The sequence below is a fragment of the Martes martes genome (assembly GCF_963455335.1).
Source record: "Martes martes genome assembly, chromosome: X".
Classification (NCBI taxonomy): domain Eukaryota; kingdom Metazoa; phylum Chordata; class Mammalia; order Carnivora; family Mustelidae; genus Martes; species Martes martes.
The window spans coordinates 84,195,723-84,215,387 of NC_137897.1; the positions used below are offsets into that span (position 1 = coordinate 84,195,723).

General features: G+C 42.6%; 1 protein-coding gene across 1 annotated transcript in view; it reads right to left on the bottom strand.

The window, feature by feature from the left end:
- Positions 1–19,665, bottom strand: part of GUCY2F (guanylate cyclase 2F, retinal) — a gene marked incomplete at both ends in the record, with an annotated part of 96,479 nt that overhangs the window by 14,356 nt on the left and 62,458 nt on the right. The window contains 6 exon segments of the mRNA XM_080795565.1: positions 4,871–5,044; positions 8,471–8,667; positions 9,648–9,811; positions 12,126–12,274; positions 15,548–15,682; positions 15,685–15,696. Of these exon segments, the coding sequence (XP_080651691.1) occupies positions 4,871–5,044; positions 8,471–8,667; positions 9,648–9,811; positions 12,126–12,274; positions 15,548–15,682; positions 15,685–15,696 (831 nt within the window).

Genomic DNA, 19,665 nt, shown 5'->3' on the forward strand with positions numbered 1-19,665 from the left:
AAAATCAAAGAAATACATCGACAGTAATACAATAATAGCAGGGGACTTTAACACTCCCCTCACTGAAATGGACAGATCATCCAAGCAAAAGATCAACAAAGAAATAAAGGCCTTCAATGACACACTGGACCAGATGGACATCACAGATATATTCAGAACATTCCATCCCAAAGCAACAGAATACACATTCTTCTCTAGTGCACATGGAACATTCTCCAGAATAGACCACATCCTGGGTCATCAATCAGGTCTCAACCGGTATGAAAAGACTGGGATCATTCCCTGCGTATTTTCAGACCACAATGCTCTGAAGCTAGAACTCAATCACAAGAGGAAATTTGGAAAGAACCCAAATACATGGAGACTAAACAGCATCCTTCTAAAGAATGAATGGGTCAACCAGGAAATTAAAGAAGAATTGAAAAAATTCATGGAAACAAATGATAATGAAAACACAACGGTTCAAAATCTGTGGGACACAACAAAGGCAGTCCTGAGAGGAAAATATATAGCGGTGCAAGCCTTTCTCAAGAAACAAGAAAGGTCTCAAATACACAACCTAACCCTACACCTAAAGGAGCTGGAGAAAGAACAACAAAGAAAGCCTAAACCCAGCAGGAGAAGAGAAATCATAAAGATCAGAGCAGAAATCAATGAAATAGAAACTAAAAAAACAGTAGAACAAATCAACAAAACTAGGAGCTGGTTCTTTGAAAGAATTAATAAGATTGACAAACCCCTGGCCAGACTTATCAAAAAGAAAAGAGAAAGGATGCAAATAAATAAAATCATGAATGAAAGAGGAGGGATCACAAACAACACCAAAGAAATACAAACAATTATAAGAACATACTATGAGCAACTCTACACCAACAAATTCAACAATGTGGAAGAAATGGATACATTTCTAGAGACATATAAACTACCACAACCGAACCAGGAAGAAATAGAAAACCTGAACAGACCCATAACCAGTAAGGAGATTGAAATAGTCATCAAAAATCTCCAAACAAACAAAAGCCCGGGACCAGACGGCTTCCCAGGGGAATTCTACCAAACATTTAAAGAAGAATTAATTCCTATTCTCCTGAAACTGTTCCAAAAAATAGAAATGGAAGCAAAACTTCCAAACTCATTTTATGAGGCCAGCATCACCTTGATCCCAAAACCAGACAAGGATCCCATCAAAAAAGAGAATTACAGACCAATATCCTTGATGAACACATATGCGAAAATTCTCACCAAAATACTGGCCAATAGGATCCAACAGTATATTAAAAGGATTATTCACCACAACCAAGTGGGATTTACTCCAGGGCTGCAAGGTTGGTTCAACATCCGCAAATCCATCAATGTGGTACAATACATTAATAAAAGAAAGAATAAGAAACACATGATACTCTCAATAGATGCTGAACAAGCATTTGACAAAGTGCAGCATCCCTTCTTGATGAAAACTCTTCAAAGTGTAGTGATAGAGGGCACATACCTCAATATTAGCAAAGCCATCTATGAAAAACCCACTGCAAATATTCTCAATGGAGAAAAACTGAAAGCTTTTCTGCTAAGGTCAGGAACACGGCAAGGATGTCTGTTATCACCACTGCTGTTCAACATAGTACTAGAAGTCCTAGCCTCAGCAATCAGACAACAAAAAGAAATTAAAGGCATCCAAATTGGCAAAGAAGAAGTCAAACTAACACTCTTTGCAGATGATATGATACTATATGTGGAAAACCCAAAAGGCTCCACTCCAAAACTGCTAGAACTTGTACAGGAATTCAGTAAAGTGTCAGGATATAAAGTCAATGCACAGAAATCAGTTGCGTTTCTTTACACTAACAACAAGAGAGAAGAAAGAGAAATTGAGGAGTCAGTCCCATTTACAATCGCACCCAAAACCATAAGATACCTAGGAATAAATCTAACCAAAGAGGCAAAGAATCTATACTCAGAAAACTATAAAGTACTCATGAAAAAAATTGAGGAAGACACAAAGAAATGGAAAAATGTTCCATGCTCCTGGATTGGAAGAACAAATATTGTGAAAATGTCTATTCTACCTAAAGCAATCTACACATTTAATGCAATCCCTATCAAAATCCCATCCATTTTTTTAAAGAAATAGAACAAATAATCATAAAATTTATATGGAACCAGAAAAGACCTTGAATAGCCAAAGGAATATTGAAAAAGAAAGCCAAAGTCGGTGGCATCACAATTCCAGACTTCAAGCTCTATTACAAAGCTGTCATCATTGAGACAGTATGGTACTGGCACAAAAACAGACATATAGATCAATGGAACAGAATAGAGAGCCCAGAAATAGACCCTCAACTCTATGGTCAACTAATCTTCGACAAAGCAGGAAGGAATGTCCAATGGAAAAAAGACAGCCTCTTCAACAAATGGTGCTGGGAAAATTGGACAGCCACATGCAGAAAAATGAAATTGGACTATTTCCTTTTACCACACACTAAAATAGACTCTAAATGGATGAAGGACCTCAATGTGAGACAGGAATCCATCAAAATCCTTGAGGAGAATGCAGGCAGCAACCTCTTTGACCTCAACCGCAGCAACTTCTTCCTAGGAACATCGCCAAAGGCAACAGAAGCAAGGGCAAACATGAACTATTGGGATTTCATCAAGATCAAAAGCTTTTGCACAGCAAAGGAAACAGTTAACAAAACCAAAAGACAACTGACAGAATGGGAGAAGATATTTGCAAACGACATATCAGATAAAGGGCTAATATCCAAAATCTATAAAGAGTTTAGCAAACTCAACACCCAGAGAACAAATAATCTAATCAAGAAATGGGCAGAGGACATGAACAGACATTTCTGCAAAGAAGACATCCAGATGGCCAACAGACACATGAAAAAATGCTCCACATCACTCGGCATCAGGGAAATACAAATCAAAACCACAATGAGATACCACCTCACACCAGTCAGAATGGCTAAAATTAACAAGTCAAGAAATGACAGATGCTGGCGAGGATGCGGAGAGAGGGGAACCCTCCGACACTGCTGGTGGGAATGCAAGCTGGTGCAACCACTCTGGAAAACAGTGTGGAGGTTCCTCAAAAAACTGAAAATAGAGCTACCCTATGACCCAGCGATTGCACTACTGGGTATATATACTGAAGATACAAACGTGGTGCTCCAAAGGGGCACATGCACCCGAATGTTTATAGCAGCAATGTCCACAATGGCCCAACTATGAAAAGAACCTAGATGTCCATCAACAGATGAATGGATAAAGAAGAAGTGGTATATATACACAATGGAATACTATGCAGCCATCAAAAGAAATGAAATCTTGCCATTTGCGACGATGTGGATGGAACTAGAGGGTATTATGCTTAGCGAAATAAGTCAATCGGAGAAAGACAACTATCATATGATCTCCCTGATATGAGGAAGTGGAGATGCAATGTGGGGGGGTTGAGGGGTAGGAAAAGAAAAAATGAAAGAAGATGGGATCGGGAGGGAGACAAACCATAAAAGACTCAATCTCTAAAAACAGACTGAGGGTTGCTGGGGGGAGGGGGGAAGGGAGAGGTTGGTGGGGATATGGACATTGGGGAGGGTATGTGCTATGATGAGTGCTGTGAAATGTGTAAACCTGGTGATTCACAGACCTGTACCCCTGGGGATAAAAATACATTATATGTTTATAAAATAAATAAATTAATTAATTTTTAAAAAAGTTAAAATGCTCAAGACTTGGTAAATGGTTGAATGGTGTAAGGGTGAGGGAGGAATCAAGGAGGATGACTCCCAAAACTAATTGGAGTAACTAGGTGAATAGTTGTACCACCAACTGAAATGAGAATAAACACAGGAAGAAGAGCAAGCTTATGTGGGAAGAAAATAATTCTGTTTTGGAATTGAGTCTGAGGTCCGTGTAGAACATTCAGGTGGAAATTTCAGCAGCAAGTTTGATATAGAAGGCTGAAGCTTAAGGGAGAAGACATATACAGAGGTGGGAATGGAGAGAAGTTTGGGTGGCTCAGTTGGTTAAGCAACTGCCTTCAGCTCAGGTCTTGATCTCAGGGTCCTGGGATAGAGTCCCGCATCAGTCTTCCTGCTCATTGGGGAGCTTGCTTCTCCTTCTCCCTCAGCTGCTCCCCCTGCTTATGCTCTTTCACTGTTTCTGTCAAATAAATAAATAAAATCTTAAAAAAAAAAAGAAATGGGGCTGGAAGTTGTCAGCATACAAGTTGTACTTAAACCATAGATATGAATGAAAGAAAAGTATGTAAGGGGAGAGAAAAAGTGGATCAAAGACAGAACCTTGAGGAACATCAATATTTAAGGGATAGACAGAGACAGAAGAGATTATCAGGCAATGATAGAAAATGAAAGCCAGGTTGGAGTGGGTTGAGAAACAAAAATCAAGATGTGAGGAGAGCAATTAGACCACAACTCAGAGCTTTACAAAAAATTGGGTAGCAGCTACAGTTAGAGATCAGGAGTTTCCAAGACAGCCAGCGAATGAAATGGAGAAAAAGCATTCAGTGAGGAGCATATCATAAAAGCCAGTTGAGGGAAGTTTTAGGCATAAAGTTATCAGGGGCACTCTATCCTTTTTCTAGTCTTCCCCTGAGGCACATAGGAAATGTTGGCTCTAACAAGAAAGGTAGATTGAAAGGGATTGGTACCTAGAACAAGGACTTCTGCCCAATGGGGTAGTACAGGTGTTGGGAAGAGAGTAAAACTTGGGTAGGCATAAAGAAATTAGGCACCATTAGACACCTGGATAATCCAACTGCCAGTAATCAGGGGAGAACTACCCTCTCCTTGATCTTCTCTTGAGGTGCATGGGAATGTCTTTTCTTCCTGTAGCTGGCTGTTGTTACCTGAATGCAGGCCTATTCGAATCCGGACTGGCACCTCTGGCATGTGTCTCATCTTAAAGGTCCCCACGGAGCTCAGGATATCTAGGGACATGTTTGCAATCTTAGCCGCATGCCGACTGCCATTCCTCTTTGGGAGGCCTGAGACCACCATGTAAGCATCTTCAATGGTCAATACTTGGAAATCAGGGGAAATAGAATGAGCAGACAAATTGTGTGTGTATGTGTGTGTGTGTGTGTGTGAGAGAGAGAGAGAGATGAGGAAGGCTTATTTCTTGTAAAGTGAGGAAGATGGTGAGAGACTGTCAGAGATTAAGGTCTGGCTGCATATTAGAATCATTTAAGGAGCTTTATGAAAAAAAATTGATGTCTAGGTCCCACACCCATAGATTCTGAAATAAGCAACCTTGCAGTTTCTTGGCTGGCCCTAGAGAACTATCAGGCCCCAAGTAATTCCTGGGGCAAAGAAAAGAGGAGATTTGTAGGAATATCCATGGATACCCATGGAAGAGCACGCTAGGAGAAGGTGCATATAATATTCCTCTAGCAAGTATTTCTCTAGAAGATTTCAGGTAAATGAGCTAGCAGCCTTAAGGCAAGTATAGAGAAAGGGAAAGGAAGGAGGTGGAAGAGACTGTTCCTTCTGCTTTGCATTGTTAATATGATGAAGTTAGTTTTGTAGTCCCTTGGGTGTGAGAACTGAGTCTTTTTTCCACCAGCTACCCCCTCCTCTCCTAGTGCCACTTGTTAAAGGACAGCAGAACCCGCCCTCAGCTGCTTTAAGCTGGACACCTGTAAGGAAAAGCAAATCTGTATTCCTCATCTTCGCAAAAGAAGTGTGCTCACTCTTTTAGGTGACTAGTAAGTAGAAGCTTTTCAAGTAAATCCAAAAGATAAGTCTACTGGAAGGACTTCCATGAAATGTGCCAGTCTGACTTTGCTAGGACAAGTTTGGATCCAATTAAAATCCATGTTCTTCTAGAGAACTGCACTCACAAGTGCAACAGTTAAGACTATGAAATTCTGATGTCACACTGCCTTAGTCAGAATCCCAGATGTACCATTTACAAACTGTGTGGCCTTGCCAAGTCACTTAACTTCTCTGTGCTTTAGTATCCTTATTTGCAAAACAAGGATAATAAGAGTACCTGCCTTACGGAGTTTTCCAAGGACTAAATAACATATGCCAAAGCACTTAAAACCTGCCTGGTGGATAAGTGCAAGCTATCATAATCATCATTATCATCATCAAACTAATATGTCTTAACACAAGCTATGGGATGGTGGCTATGACTCAGCTCCAGAGAAAGTTCAGTAATCAGCAATAGGCCTCTCATCATGGCTTTCTATACAGCCAGTAACAATGATACTTTGAATACATGAGACTTTGTACCTCACCATGCTTCCATCCAGGGCCTCCCTTTCCTCGTACAGTTGAAGAAAGGGATCCCTGTCCTCAAATAAGTATGCCAGCCTGCACAGAGGAAGGGAACAGGTACAATCCAAATGTTATACGGGAGGGAGAGACTCACTTACTTGCTGGCCATTATCAAAGAATAGTGGTTGACTCTTTCCCGAAATGAGTCAGTCACTCAGGAGTCTCCACACACATAAATGAGGAAAATAGAAGGGCAGGGAGCATGGGCAGTGCCTAGCCTTGGTGAAAGACTGTTGTGGGGGACTGTGGGGGGAGGCATGAGCCAGCAGGAGGACACAGAAAGGGCAGGGGAGGTATAGAAAAGGGGCTGGTTGAGATGGGTGGTGGCAGGAGAACAGAAACTAAAAACAAATCACAAGCTTTGTAATTTTGCAGTAACCTTCTCACTTCCATTTCAGATTATCAAGTGCTGGGGAGGTGATTTCAATTTTACAGGTAAAGAAAATGAAAACACAAACGGGTTTGGTGACTCACTGCTGGTTCAATTTTATTTCCTTTGCCCTGTTGCTTTTAATAAACAGGACTGAAAAATTAGATTTCATTTTTGGATTTGGAGAGCCCCGCTCTACCCTGGAAACAGCCCACGAACTCCCTACTGCAGCCATGAAGTACCAAAATATCTTATGGCCTCATCCCTAAGACTTCAGACAATTGTCTGAAGAGTATCAGCTGCATTGATTAAACCAGTGGCTGTGTTACTGCCCACGCTGAATCATCTTTGATTTTAGTTTCAACTGAATTAGCTTTCGGTGATTTGTTTTCCTCTTCAGGCTGCTTGAGTTCAACAAGTTAAGACAGGTAGTCTGATTCTATGGATTTTTTCCTCCACTGTGGCTTCCATGTGTGCTTCTTGATAAGTTTGCAGCTCCAGCTGATTGACAGGTATGATATCTATTTCTGAGCCCTATTTAGATGGCTTGGCCTAGCCCTGAGGCTCTTTACCTGACCTGAAAGGGCCCTGTCTAATCTGAGATAAACACATTGCCCTGTGTGTGATTTGAGAGTTGGAACATTTCAGACTACTGTGAAGGATCCAATGAATGGAGGTCCTCATTCCCCAGCTCTACCTTGGTTCCTGGGACAGAGGAGCTGTCTAAAGTTTGGGATGCCTGGGGCATGTTTTTCCATCAATAAGACAAGTATCCATGTTTCAGACAACGTGGAAATGGCCTTGCAAAGCTATAAGATTCTTAGTCATTTTCTGCCTAGAGATAAGACAACATATAAAAATCAAAGGTAGGGAAGCATGGCAACCAAAGGAGTGAATGTAGTCATCTATTCTCTGCTCATCTTCAGCAACCTTAGATAGGAGGAGTGGAAATTGACAGCTGGAGGGGGGGGGAATGTGGGAGCAGTAGGTTGCAACCTCACAGTTAATGACTTCCCTAGACCTCAGACCACAAGATGGGCTCATGGTTACCCTATAGGAATCCCTTTGACCTATGTGATGCCAGAGTTCCCTCCTGTATCAAAACGGTACTTAGGGGAACAAACCAAATTTTAACAGCATGTGTTAGATCTACATGAGTTTTACCAAGATGAACTCTGTAGCGGTCACCAGCTATGGGCAAAGCACCAATGCTTCTTCTATCGCCCTTATATCATATCTAGCATGATACTACCTACACTGTGGTTACTTAGCCCCTGAAGTACAATAACCCTTTTGGCTCCAACTTCTTCTTAGTCTCAGTTCTAGAAAACAGCTCAAGAGAAATCTGCCTGGCAATCTCTTGCTCAGTTCATACTGTTATTTTATAAAGTGTGAGATTGTATGCATTCTGCCTGGCCTTCATTTCTAATAAGATACCAATGGAAGTGGTATACTATTTAAATTTTATGTCCTTAATCAGAGTTGGAGACAAACCATGAGTGACTCTTGACTATAGGAAAGAAACTGAGGGTTGCTGGAGGGGAGGTAGGTTGGGGGGAGGGAGTAAATGGGTGTTGGGTGAGGGCACGTGATGTGGTAAGCACTGGGTATTATATGCAACTGATGAGTCACTGAACTCTACATTTGAAACTAAAATAAATAAATAAACACATAAATACATAAATAAACTTTACTTCCTACATAACAGCATTCAGTACAATTCCACCTTTTAATTTTGGGATTGCAAGTCTCATATAAAAATTTCTCTCTAGAATATACTTATCTGCTCAGTAACTTACCTTGTAGACATCATGACTGTCTATGACAGCATCAAAGAGTGTGTACAGGTCATTGAGAAGATCTACTACCTCAATAGGCTCACTCATGGCTGAGATGGTGGTGAAGCCCACAATGTCACTGAAGCACAGGGTGATCAAGTCAAAGCCCACAGGTTCAACCATGTCGCCCCTTTTGAGGGATTTGGCAACTGATCAAAAGCAGAGACAGCTATTCCTCAGAGGACACAGGCCTCCCGGCATGCCATACACACATCTGCTAAAACACAATTTCTCCAAAAATCACTGCCAAGTAAATGAGTAGGAAGAAGATGTCATCTGGATGAAAACATTAATTCTTTAATTTAGTCTATAAATATATTTTGAGTGCTTATGATGTGCCAGGTACTGTGCCAGATGCTGGAACACAGCACCGAACAGACAGCCTTGGTCTGTGTTTTTGTGGAGCTTTTTTTTTTTTTCTTTAAAGACTTTATTTATTTGACAGAGAGAGAGATCACAAGTAGGCAGAGAGTCAGGCAGAGAGAGAGGGGGAAGCAGGCTCCCTGCTGAACAGAGCCCGATCCAGGGCTCAATCCAGGGCTTGATCCCAGGACCCCAGGATCATAACCTGAGCCAAAGGCAGAGGCTTTAACCCACTGAGCCACCCAGGCGCCCCTTGTGGAGCTTTTCCTCAGCTGTCCCTTCACTCAGGGAATGATCCCAGGTGGTTGCTTTACATGAGACCAATTTCCCCAGTTATCTCCTAGAAGATCATGTTACAATATGATAAGGTGTCTTGGAAATTTTGGAAACAGTATTAAAAGGTAAGGCTTTGAACAAGGAAGGAAAACCTAGAAAAACAAATCTGCTACTCTCCTCTAGGACCTCAAAGAACTGACTCTTTTTAATTGGTCAGCTTCCAGGCAAAGTCATGAAGTTACACATAGAAAAACTGAAGCACCAAAAAACTTAAATGACCAGCATGCTCCACAGGTAGTGGGAAATTAGGAAGGTGTGCTCTACTCCCTTGGTTTCCAATTCATCTTTGATTTGAAGGTGTGGATCAAACCTACTGGAAGTAGAGAGGGTTTAGGATAGGGGGAAGGAGCAGTTAGTTATGGGTAATTTTTTCTTTCAATTTCTAATAGAACACACTGTTACAGGGATTCACACTCCTCAGGTTTTCACACATACGGTGGTAGCATCTGTGTTAGAAGTTTTTCTGTTTTCTGTTTTTCAATTTCTAGCTCTTCAGTCTGTTCCTGGATCAAATCTTCCAAGTTGCTAGAATATTGCTCCAAAATCCGAAGCATGGAGTCAATGATATTGGTCTTCGTCCCTTTATTCAAAGTTTTAAACTGAAAGTAAAACAGAAAAAGGACCCAGGGGAATTTTTATTCTCCAAACTCAGAGATGATGGAGTAGGATCCCTTATCAAAAATTCCTTCCTCTAAAATGCCAGGGCACAAGAAGTAAACTGAGGTATAAATGGAAAAAGTCACCACTCAACCTCACTGTTACCCTGTCCGATTCACAAGGTTCTTTTTCCCTGAATAGCTCTTCCCCCACACTTCTGGCTCTTTGAAGTCTGAGCAAAGGTGTTCTGGGAAGGATTCTCCAGCTCTCAGATGCTGTCACATGGTAGTAGCCACTTTAAAGGCAATAGGATCTTGTCTTGAGCCTAGGTCATTTGTGAGTGGGATGAGGAGAGAGAGGGTAGGGAGTACTGTTTTACCCTTCTGGGTAATCAACCTATTAAGTCATCCTGACTTCTAATGCCACTGTGTTACCAGTTTTTGGATAGTGGATGTTTCCTTGACCTCTTAAATATGACCCAAGATCTATATGGTAAGATCTACCCCCTATTTCTTACCATCTTACCACGGAGGTCCAGGAATAATGATGTGCTTTAGCACCTGCCCTTCATATCAGTCAGGGTCATGTAGAAATTCAGCTGGTCTTGGCCCATTCTATGCCCTGATCCTTTAGAGGTGGCTGCATGCCACAGATTTTTAATGTGCCCTCCTGAGGCCCTGTCCATCTACAGAAACAGGGAGCTTGGCATAGCATTGGAATCACGAGGGGGTAACCCCTCCTTGCTGATGTGTTCAGCATGCACAAGGCTGTGTTTACAACAATAAAAAGACTGGTGGTAGTTTTGCTGAGCAGACATCCAGGAATCTGTCCCAATGAACCTTCTTATGCAGCTGGGCCACACATGGTCCCCTTAGCACTCAATCCCCCAAGGCTGATACCAGGAGTTTCCTTCTGAGCCTGATCCACATCTACATGTCTACCAAGGTCGTGCAGGTAATCTCAGTAGTCTGCTCAGCTGTTTAAGGCTCCCCTATTGCCTGACCCAGGGAACCTCCCTCTCCTTCTCAGCCCATTTAAGTTTTATTAGCTGCAGGGAGTTGGCAGGCTATCCTGGTCTTTCAGACAATCTAAACTTCCACCAAAACATTTCAGTGAAGGCAGCCCCCCCAATGTCCATTTGAAGGCTGTATGATGTATACTCCTTCCATCTATCACCAGCTTCTCTTCTGTCTTCTGAAATAACATCTCTAGCATCAACACAAGGACAAATGCTTTTTCTCTTGCCTCATGGTAGGTTTTCAGAAATGTGACCTTCATGGTCCTTTGCCTTTTCCATACTATTGAATACCTGTTTGAGTGTCCTCAAGAGACCCAGTCAGCCTAATGGAAGCATTGTTAGCTGGGGACATGGATGACTTCATATACAGGGCCCCTAAGGCTTTCAATCCACCTCTTTCTTTTTTCCGCCTCAAATACCTGCCACTCAGAAAGCATCTCAGTGCTGTACTCCAGCCAGGCTCGAAAGCCTCTCCACCAGAGCTGACACAGCATTCACAGAGAGTACCCTCAGTTTCAGTATCCTGTAGTTTCAACAAAGACCTAAGCTGCATGTTCCAACATAAGAATTGCACCCTAGGTACCCTCGGCAGAACTTTCTCTGTCCTTTCCTTACTTCCCCCTTTCTATCCCCAACTCTAGGGAAAGAATCAGACTCTTTAGAAATTCAGTATCTTAAGGAGAGAGTTTACCATTTTTTGTGCAATTTATTGCCTCAAGTAGTTCCCTAGGAACTTAAAAAAATCTCCTGCTTTTATACTCCCCATTTGCACATTTTTCTGTCATGGGCCTTTGAAAGGAGGATCTTTCAATGTCTCTTTCAAATGTCTTTCCTCGCTCCTCAAAACCACCTGGTGTTACTTCAGTGGTATACTCAGCAGAGTTTTCTGGCATCTCCATAGCAAACATGGCCCTACAAGGACCTGTGCCAAGCTGAAATCAAATATGATACCCATCTTTTAACAGTCTCAATGCCATTACCTTGCAAGTGCCCAGTGGTTCCATTCTATTTCTGAAAGGTTGGTTAGGTCAGATTGTGAATGGTCCAGAATAGAGTTTCATATACAGAAGCACATTCAAATCAGCCATTGCACACTTGGAGGATGTGCTGGGGGCGCTCCAGTATCAAAGGCCTCCAAGTAGCCACCCCAATGCTTCCTCCCCAAGAGGAGTGATTTTTTTTCTCTCTCGCTTGCAGGAGTTTCCTTTTACAATATGATGAAAACTCAAGGAGCCCGTTTTGGGTAGGCTGGCTTTAGGATGCCTTCTGGGCAGTGCTGAGATTCACAGAGTCCTTACCTGATTAAATATTTCATCAAAAGTTGGTCGCTGTTCTGAAGCTTCAGCCCAGCACTGCTTCATCAGCTGGAGACATTCTGGAGGGGCACACTCAGGAGGAACCATGGGTCTGTACACAGGAGGAGGCTTCTTAACTTTGTCTATGATTTCTGTCCAGAAGAAAGAAGAGAAAGTTTTATAAATTACAGAAAGAGTGCCAAGATTTGACAAAGATCATTGAGTTTTAGCAAAGAAAGAGGTTTGCCAAGAAAAAAAAAACACAATCCATCTCCTTTGCTTTCTCCTTAAGTGGCTTGAATATAAATTGTCTCTGAGCAAAGGAAGTATTGGTCAATTGAGGAGGGGAAAAGAAATTAATCAGCTGGACTAGTAGTATCATTTAGGCACAACTTAATCCTGCTTTTAGGTTTTAGGTTTTAGGTTTTAGATGTGGCCTATCTGATGTCAATTTTAACACTATACCCCCAATGATCTGGCTCCCTTCACCCACCCCCAAATCATCTAAACTTTCCAGTCCCCACAGTAGACCCACCTAGCCCTCCCTGAAGGCCCAGGCCCAGCCCAGATCCATGCTGTGAGTCCTGCCTGGCCCCTAGGAAAGAGGATTAAGAACTCCAATAAATAGTTCAAGACCTCATCTAGATCCTCCTAACTGCTTTTCCTTGAACTCCACTTTCAGTGGAACATGTACTATGTATCAGACTATGGACTAATGACTTTGAACACATTCTTCCATTAGATTCTCACTACAAACAGATGATGTAGGAACCCTTATTTTTATTTTACAGAAGGTTAAAATGACAAACAGAGAAAGTCACATGACTAGCAAGTGACAGAATTTGAATTTGACTCCAGACAGTCTCAATCTACTACATTGTCCCACTTCCAAATACCTCAGACTTCAACCAGGAGTTCCAAAACTCCCTATTCAAACCCAAAAGCCATTAGTGACTGAGAAGTCCAGATCAGGCAGACTAATAGAGAGAAAATTCCCAGGAAGTAGGAGAAAATAGTTAGCCTTCAATGTCCTCAGCACTCCACACCGGACCTCAAACTGTTCTCTCTGCTTCCAGACTATTCTGCAAGCATTCTTTAAACATGAATTTGGCCATGTCATTTTCTTGCTTAAAACCCTTTAATGACTTCTCATAAGACACAGGGTAAAATCTATGCCCTATCACTTCAGCTCATTTCTTATCCCTAACCCCCTCCCCAAAGCCCCAACTCCAACAGGCACCAAACCTTGCTTGCCCCACCAGTGTGCCCTTCCCACTCCTACATTGGCTGTAACACTCCAACAGTGCTGCTTCATACCATACACATACAGTAGGTGTCCCCTTGCCTCCATGAAAGAAGGGGAGGTTATTGCCTCTGACTTCTCAGCAATTTGTAACATCACACTCCTGCTCCTTTAACCCAGGTTGGCCTATACTAATAATGTTTTCTCCATTGCAGTGAAAACTTTCATTTCAAGAAAACTTTCTCCATTGCAGTGCCCACTGCAGTATAACAGATTCCATGTGAGCCAATCCCTTGGAATATGACTACCCTCATCCACTCTCTGGTAAATGGAGTCCTTATCTTTTTACCAGAGCACCATAGAGTTGAATGGGTTATCTCTCCACTTAGGCCCAGTATAATTCATGCCCTTGAGGAGCTTATAGTCCAATGGTAGAGCTAAACAAGGACGAAGAATATAAGTGTTCTAGCAGACATTCCACACAGGTAAGCACGCAGGGGGCACATGGCCTGCACTGAAGAGGTCAGAGAAGGCTTTCCAGAGGAGGTGACAAAAACTGGATGAGGCAAAGTAGGGAGAAGGCGAGGGCATTCCAGGGACTCTGAACAGCTCTCTTGAAGGCACAGAGGTAAGACCATGGTACTTTTAGTCACGTGGTTTAGCTGGAGTGTAGGGAGTGACAGGAGATAAGCTCAGAGAGGTGGCTAGAGGCCAGACTGCAAAGAGCCTTGTATGTCATGCGAGGAATCTGGGCTTCATTTGACAAGTGATGGGAAACAGGAAGTTTTGAGTAGAGGAGTGATATGGGACTCCGAGACAGGAAGTTTTGAGTAGAGGAGTAATCTGGGACTCCGAGTGAGGCAAAAGATAGCTAAGTATTTGGGTTTCTTTGTTTTATTTTGTTCGCATTTTTTATTTTTTTATTTTGAAATAAATTTAGACTTCCAGAAAAGTTATAAAACTATATAATAATTGCCTACTCTTCACTCAGCTTCCTCTAATGTTATTAACTTATATAACCTTAGTACAAAGGAAATTAATATTGGTGCATTACTATTACTACTATTCTGGTCTTTATTTGAATTTCATCAGTTTTATTCCCAGTATCTTTTTCTGTCCCACAATCCAATTCAAGATCCCATATTGCATTTAATTATCATGTCTCTGTCTCCTTCAACCCATGATGGTTCCTTATTCTGTCCCTGCCTTTCATGACTTTGAGATTTTGATGAGAATTGGCTAATTATTTTGCATAATGTTTCTCATTTGGGGTGTGTCCTATGTTTTCTCCTGGGTAGACTGTTATGCATTTTTTCCAAAAATTTCACAAAGGTGTGACATTGTGCCCTTTTCAATGCATCATATCAGGGGGTACATGATGTCAGTGAGCCTTGATCACTTGGATAAGGTGGTTTCTGCTAGATCATCATCCTCTGAGGGTGCCTGGGTAGCTCAGTGGGTTAAGCCTCTGCCTTTGGCTCAGGTCATGATCCCAGGGTCCTGGGATCAAGCCCTGCATTGGGCTCTCTGCTCAGCAGGGAGCCTGCTTCCCCCTCTCTCTCTGCCTGCTTGTGATCTCTCAGTCAAATAAATAAATAAAATCTTTTTTAAAAAAGATCATCATCCTCCTATAGTAAATGTATTATTTTTCCACTTGTAACTACTAAGTATCTAGTGGGTTCATACTCTCAGAATATGCAAATATCCTGTTTCCCCTCAAACTTTTGCCCACTTATTTTACCATTCCTTCATGGATTGTGCCCTACAGGCAATCATTTTGATGAAAGATGAGGATGAAAGCCTATGGCATGTCACAGGGAAAGTATGAAAGGACCATGCCATCCAGGAGCATCATGAGGGGTACTGAAATACCTGGCAGGGACTGTCTCAAAGGAGAGGAGGTTGCTTAAAAAGAAGGGTGTCCAACATAGGTCCTGTAAATCCTTGGCTTACATCATAGTTTGGAAAGGACCAGCTTCCTGAGTTGGGAAACTTCTTCCAAATGCCTAAATCTGTTTGGCTCTAGTCCCACCTGCTCCTAACATGCTATTTGCAGGCTAGCAGGCAGTTAGCACAAACACATAACTGTGTTCGCTCTTCTGGCAAATTAAAACAGCCTGGGTTAGGCTGATGATCTGGGTCATGGCAGGCTCGTGGTGGCCTTTTCTCACCTTCTGCTTACCTTTGCCAGGCAGATCCATCATGCAGAATGGGGTCCCCTGGACCAGTACTTCTTGCATGATGATGGCAAAGCTATAGACATCTCCTGCAAAAGAGCCTAACGTGCTGCCCTTTGGGGCTCTCAACAGTTCAGGGCTGTCCATAACAACTCTGAAATGAAAGCATTGTTTTAAGAATGCAGGGAGGATTAACTGACAGCCTTTGCAATGCCCTCAAGGGTTCCAATGGTGCTGTTTCATTGACTGCTTTATATTTTTATTAGACTGACTGGCATGCTAGTCTCCCCCACTCCGGGGTCCAAATCTATGAATCTAAGAAATTGTGCACAAAGAAAGCATACTACTCTCCCCACTCCAGAACCATGCAGGCAGACACAGCGGAGGTGTGGAGCAGGGCAGAGAAGCTTGAAGTAGAAAAACTATCTGGCACTTGCTTTCTTGTTCTCTTGAGCCTGCAAGTAGCAATTGGCAGGCTTCCTGGGAAAGACAAGTACACAGCCACTCTGGTTGCCATGGATTTGCTATTTGTTGAGATCTATATGTGTCTGGTAATTTGATTGTGCTGGGGCTTAGGGATTCACAAGTTGCTTTCTCCAGGTCTTCTCTAAGAGGATTTGAGGATCTCCAGGCCTCCTCTATACCTCACAGGGCAAAAAGATGCAACAATTCCTTCATTCAGTTCTACAAATATTTATTGAGGGTATACCACGTACTGGGTACTACGCTAGGTGCAGGAATGGTGCCAGAGTTGAATTAGACCTTGCCTCTGCCCTTATACGGTTCACAGAGTAATGGGCAGCATAGACATGTGATCCCCTAACTGCAATATGTGGCAGGACTACTTAAGTTAATGTACAAAGAAATACACACTGGGATACCTGGTTGGTTCAGTCAGTTGAGCGTCTGATTCTTGGTTTCAGCTCAGGTTGTGATGTCAGGGTCATGAGATAGAGCTCCCCACCCTCTACCACTGTCAGACTCCGTGCTCTGCAAGGAGTCTGCTTGAGATTCTCTCCCTCTCCCACTGCCCCTCTCCGCACTCATGTCTCTCTCTCTCTCCCCTTCTTTCTTTTAAATAAATAAATAAATAAAACACATTTGTAATATAAATACAGTAGTCAAAAGTTTTATACGGAATCATACAAAATTGCCATTTCTGTGGGTAAAAATGGTTGATATTGACAATTCCATGAGGCTCAAACTAAAAAAAAAAAAAAAAAGGAGAGATAGAAAACTGAGCTGATCAAATTAATCCAGGAAGGCTTCCTGGAAAAGTTAGATCTTAAAGGAGTTTTTTTAAAAAGTCAAGGATGCAGTTTCCTAGAGCTGAGAGGGTAAGGGCTTTGCAGGGAGAAAGAACAGTACGTGCAAAAGAACAAGAAGTAGAAAGGAGCAAATTGCAGTTGGGGGTGGTGGTAAGCAGATTAACTTGGCTGAAGAGAAGGGCTCTGTTAAGGAATAATGAGAAATGAGAAATGGGGTTGATGAAGTGGGGGAGGGACGGTGGCTAGAAGAATGAGGGCAGAAGGTGAGAGGCCCTGAGAGCCAAATGAAGGCATTTGGAGTGAATACAAAAGGCAGTAGGGGTTCAGGAGCTGGAGAGAGATTTGATGAAAGCTGTGTTTGGAAGATTAATCTGGCAACCTGCACAAACTGGATCGAAGGAGAGAGGCTGAAGTCAGGGAGACCAGCTAGGAAGTCATTACAGTAGGAGCCAGAGGCGAGGTGAAAGGAGCCTGAATAGGGGTGGGGGTGGCAGCAGGAGGACAGGGAACAAGATACACAGGAAGGCTATAATGGAGAAGTTAGTGACAGGGCTGGGGATGGACTCAATGTGCTCCTTGGAGAGGAAAGTTTTGGATTAAACAAGGGGTTGAAGTCTAGAAAGGAAGGCTGGAGAACAGTGTCTGCTGAGGGCAGGGGTGGTGGGAGGAAAGTGCTAGCTAACTTTTCAACTTGTTAACTTAGGTATTGGGAAGAGAGCCCAGGGGACAAGCTCCTGTGAAGCAGGAAGGAGGATGGAAAGGTCAGAGATTATTCTGGTGTGTTAGTGAAAGCCAGGAAAGAAAATTCACCTTGGAAATTCCAAAGTCGAGCCAATCCTTATCAAAATGGTAGAACAGGGATTTCTAGCCTCACCCCCAATCATGCACTACTCTTCTCTCTTTGTCCTCCAGGTATCCCCAGTCTTTGTCACACACCACGCCCCCCTTCTCCTGCCCCCATGGAAGTGTCTGATATACTCACTAGAGTGGTTTTGCCTTTTTGCCTTCTTGCCTAGTAGGACTTATATTTGCAAAGAAGACCCAAAGAGACTGAAAGTTACTTTGGTCAAAGGAATGCATTTCTGACTGTGGGATTTCCGGAATACCTTCCTGATATGGTTTGGAGGGGAGGGCAGGAGGGTTATCTCAGAGCAAGAAAAATGTAGCTGTTTCTTCTGCTATCCTCTCTCTTACACATTTAAAAGCATAAAAAGGGAAAAGAGGACAAAACTCTCCAGTAAAAAGCTGGGTGATTAAATACAATCATTACCAAACAGTATTTTCAAAGAGCACTTACATGTATGTTGTTAATGGCCAAAATGAGGCTTTATTTGCACCATACTTATGTAATTGAAAGTGGACAGTAATGAATACACTTAGGACCCACCCCCATTTCCCTATCTCCACTCTCAAGTAAGATCCACTACCTACCATTAGACTTGAACTCTCAGGGAAACTAGAAAAATTACTTTGGCTTGTTTTGCATCCGCTGATGCCACTACCGACTCTGAGCCTTGCCGTGGTGATAAAAATCAACTGTGGAGAGCCAGTGTGGTGAAGCGCAAAAGAACAGAAAACTCAAAGTCAAGAAACAAAAGTTCAAAATCTTAGCTTGGTCACTAAGTGGCTCACCTTACAGAACCTCCGCTTCCCCATCTGTAAAATGGACATTGAGTCAGATGATTTGCAAGAGCCACCCAATTATAAGATTTTATTAGCCCTGTCATCTAAGGAGGAAGCAGCAAGTTTCCTTATTTCATTTTAGTACATCCATCCACCGAGTCACCAAACATTTATTCTGCCAGGTAAGGTGAAAGGCACTGAGGGAGGCAAGCCTGTTTCTTGCCTTTGCAGAGCTTTTAAGTTGAGTTGGGAGAGAAGATAGCTAATTAAGCATGTAATACCAACAAAGTATGGAATTACAACAAAGTTCAAAGCCCTAAGGATCATAAAGAGGGAAACTTTGCTGAGCATAGAGGGTCATGGAAAGTCTCTTGTTGAATCAGTGGTATTTAAGTTTAGCTCTGAAGAAGGAGTAGAATCTAGCCAGACTCAGAGGAGTTTATAACAGAGTGGGAAAGGAAGAGTGTCCCAAGGGATGGGCAAAGCACGTGTAAAGGTCTGAGAGTAAGAGAGAGCCTGGGGTAAATAAACAACTGGAAGGAGTTCAGCACTGCTAGAGCCCAGAGATGGAGGGGGAGTGATTAAGAAGGAGAGGTCCACAAGGCCCAAACCACACAGGGCTCATAAGCCATGTAAGGAAATCTGAACTTTATCCTAAGAGCAGTGGGAAGCCATTCAGTGAATTTTGGCACAGCTCTAGCACGATCAGATTTGCAGTTGAGAAAATTCACTCTGGCTGCTGTGTGTGAAGAATGGATTGAGCATCCAGACTGCCATTGCAATTTGGAGAGTGAAATGACACAGTAAGAAGGAGAGACAGAACAAGAGACAGGGTACACACACACACCCACACACACACCCATCCTTTCCCCACTCCAAGACCAGAGTTTCTTAAGTTTGCAAGTTGCCAGCCTGTGAATTAAGTGGAACTCTGGGAAGATGGGCATTGTGTTTTAACTTTTAGAGATGACTCATCTTGACAGGAAGCTAAGGACTTGCCGATCTGCAGCTACTGTCCCCGACATCCTAGCATTAATACCAGGCAACCACTCCAACCTTTCAAATTGGAATTAGCCAAACAGTAACCATAAGACTAAGTTGGCAACAAGCACAGGTCCACAGAAGTTGTGATTTAGCTGCATGTAGGGGCCAGTCTTCAAAAGACCGGAATCGAATTCCTGGAACTGCTGCGAAGAAGCTGTAGGACTTGGGCAAATCGTGAGCCTCACTTT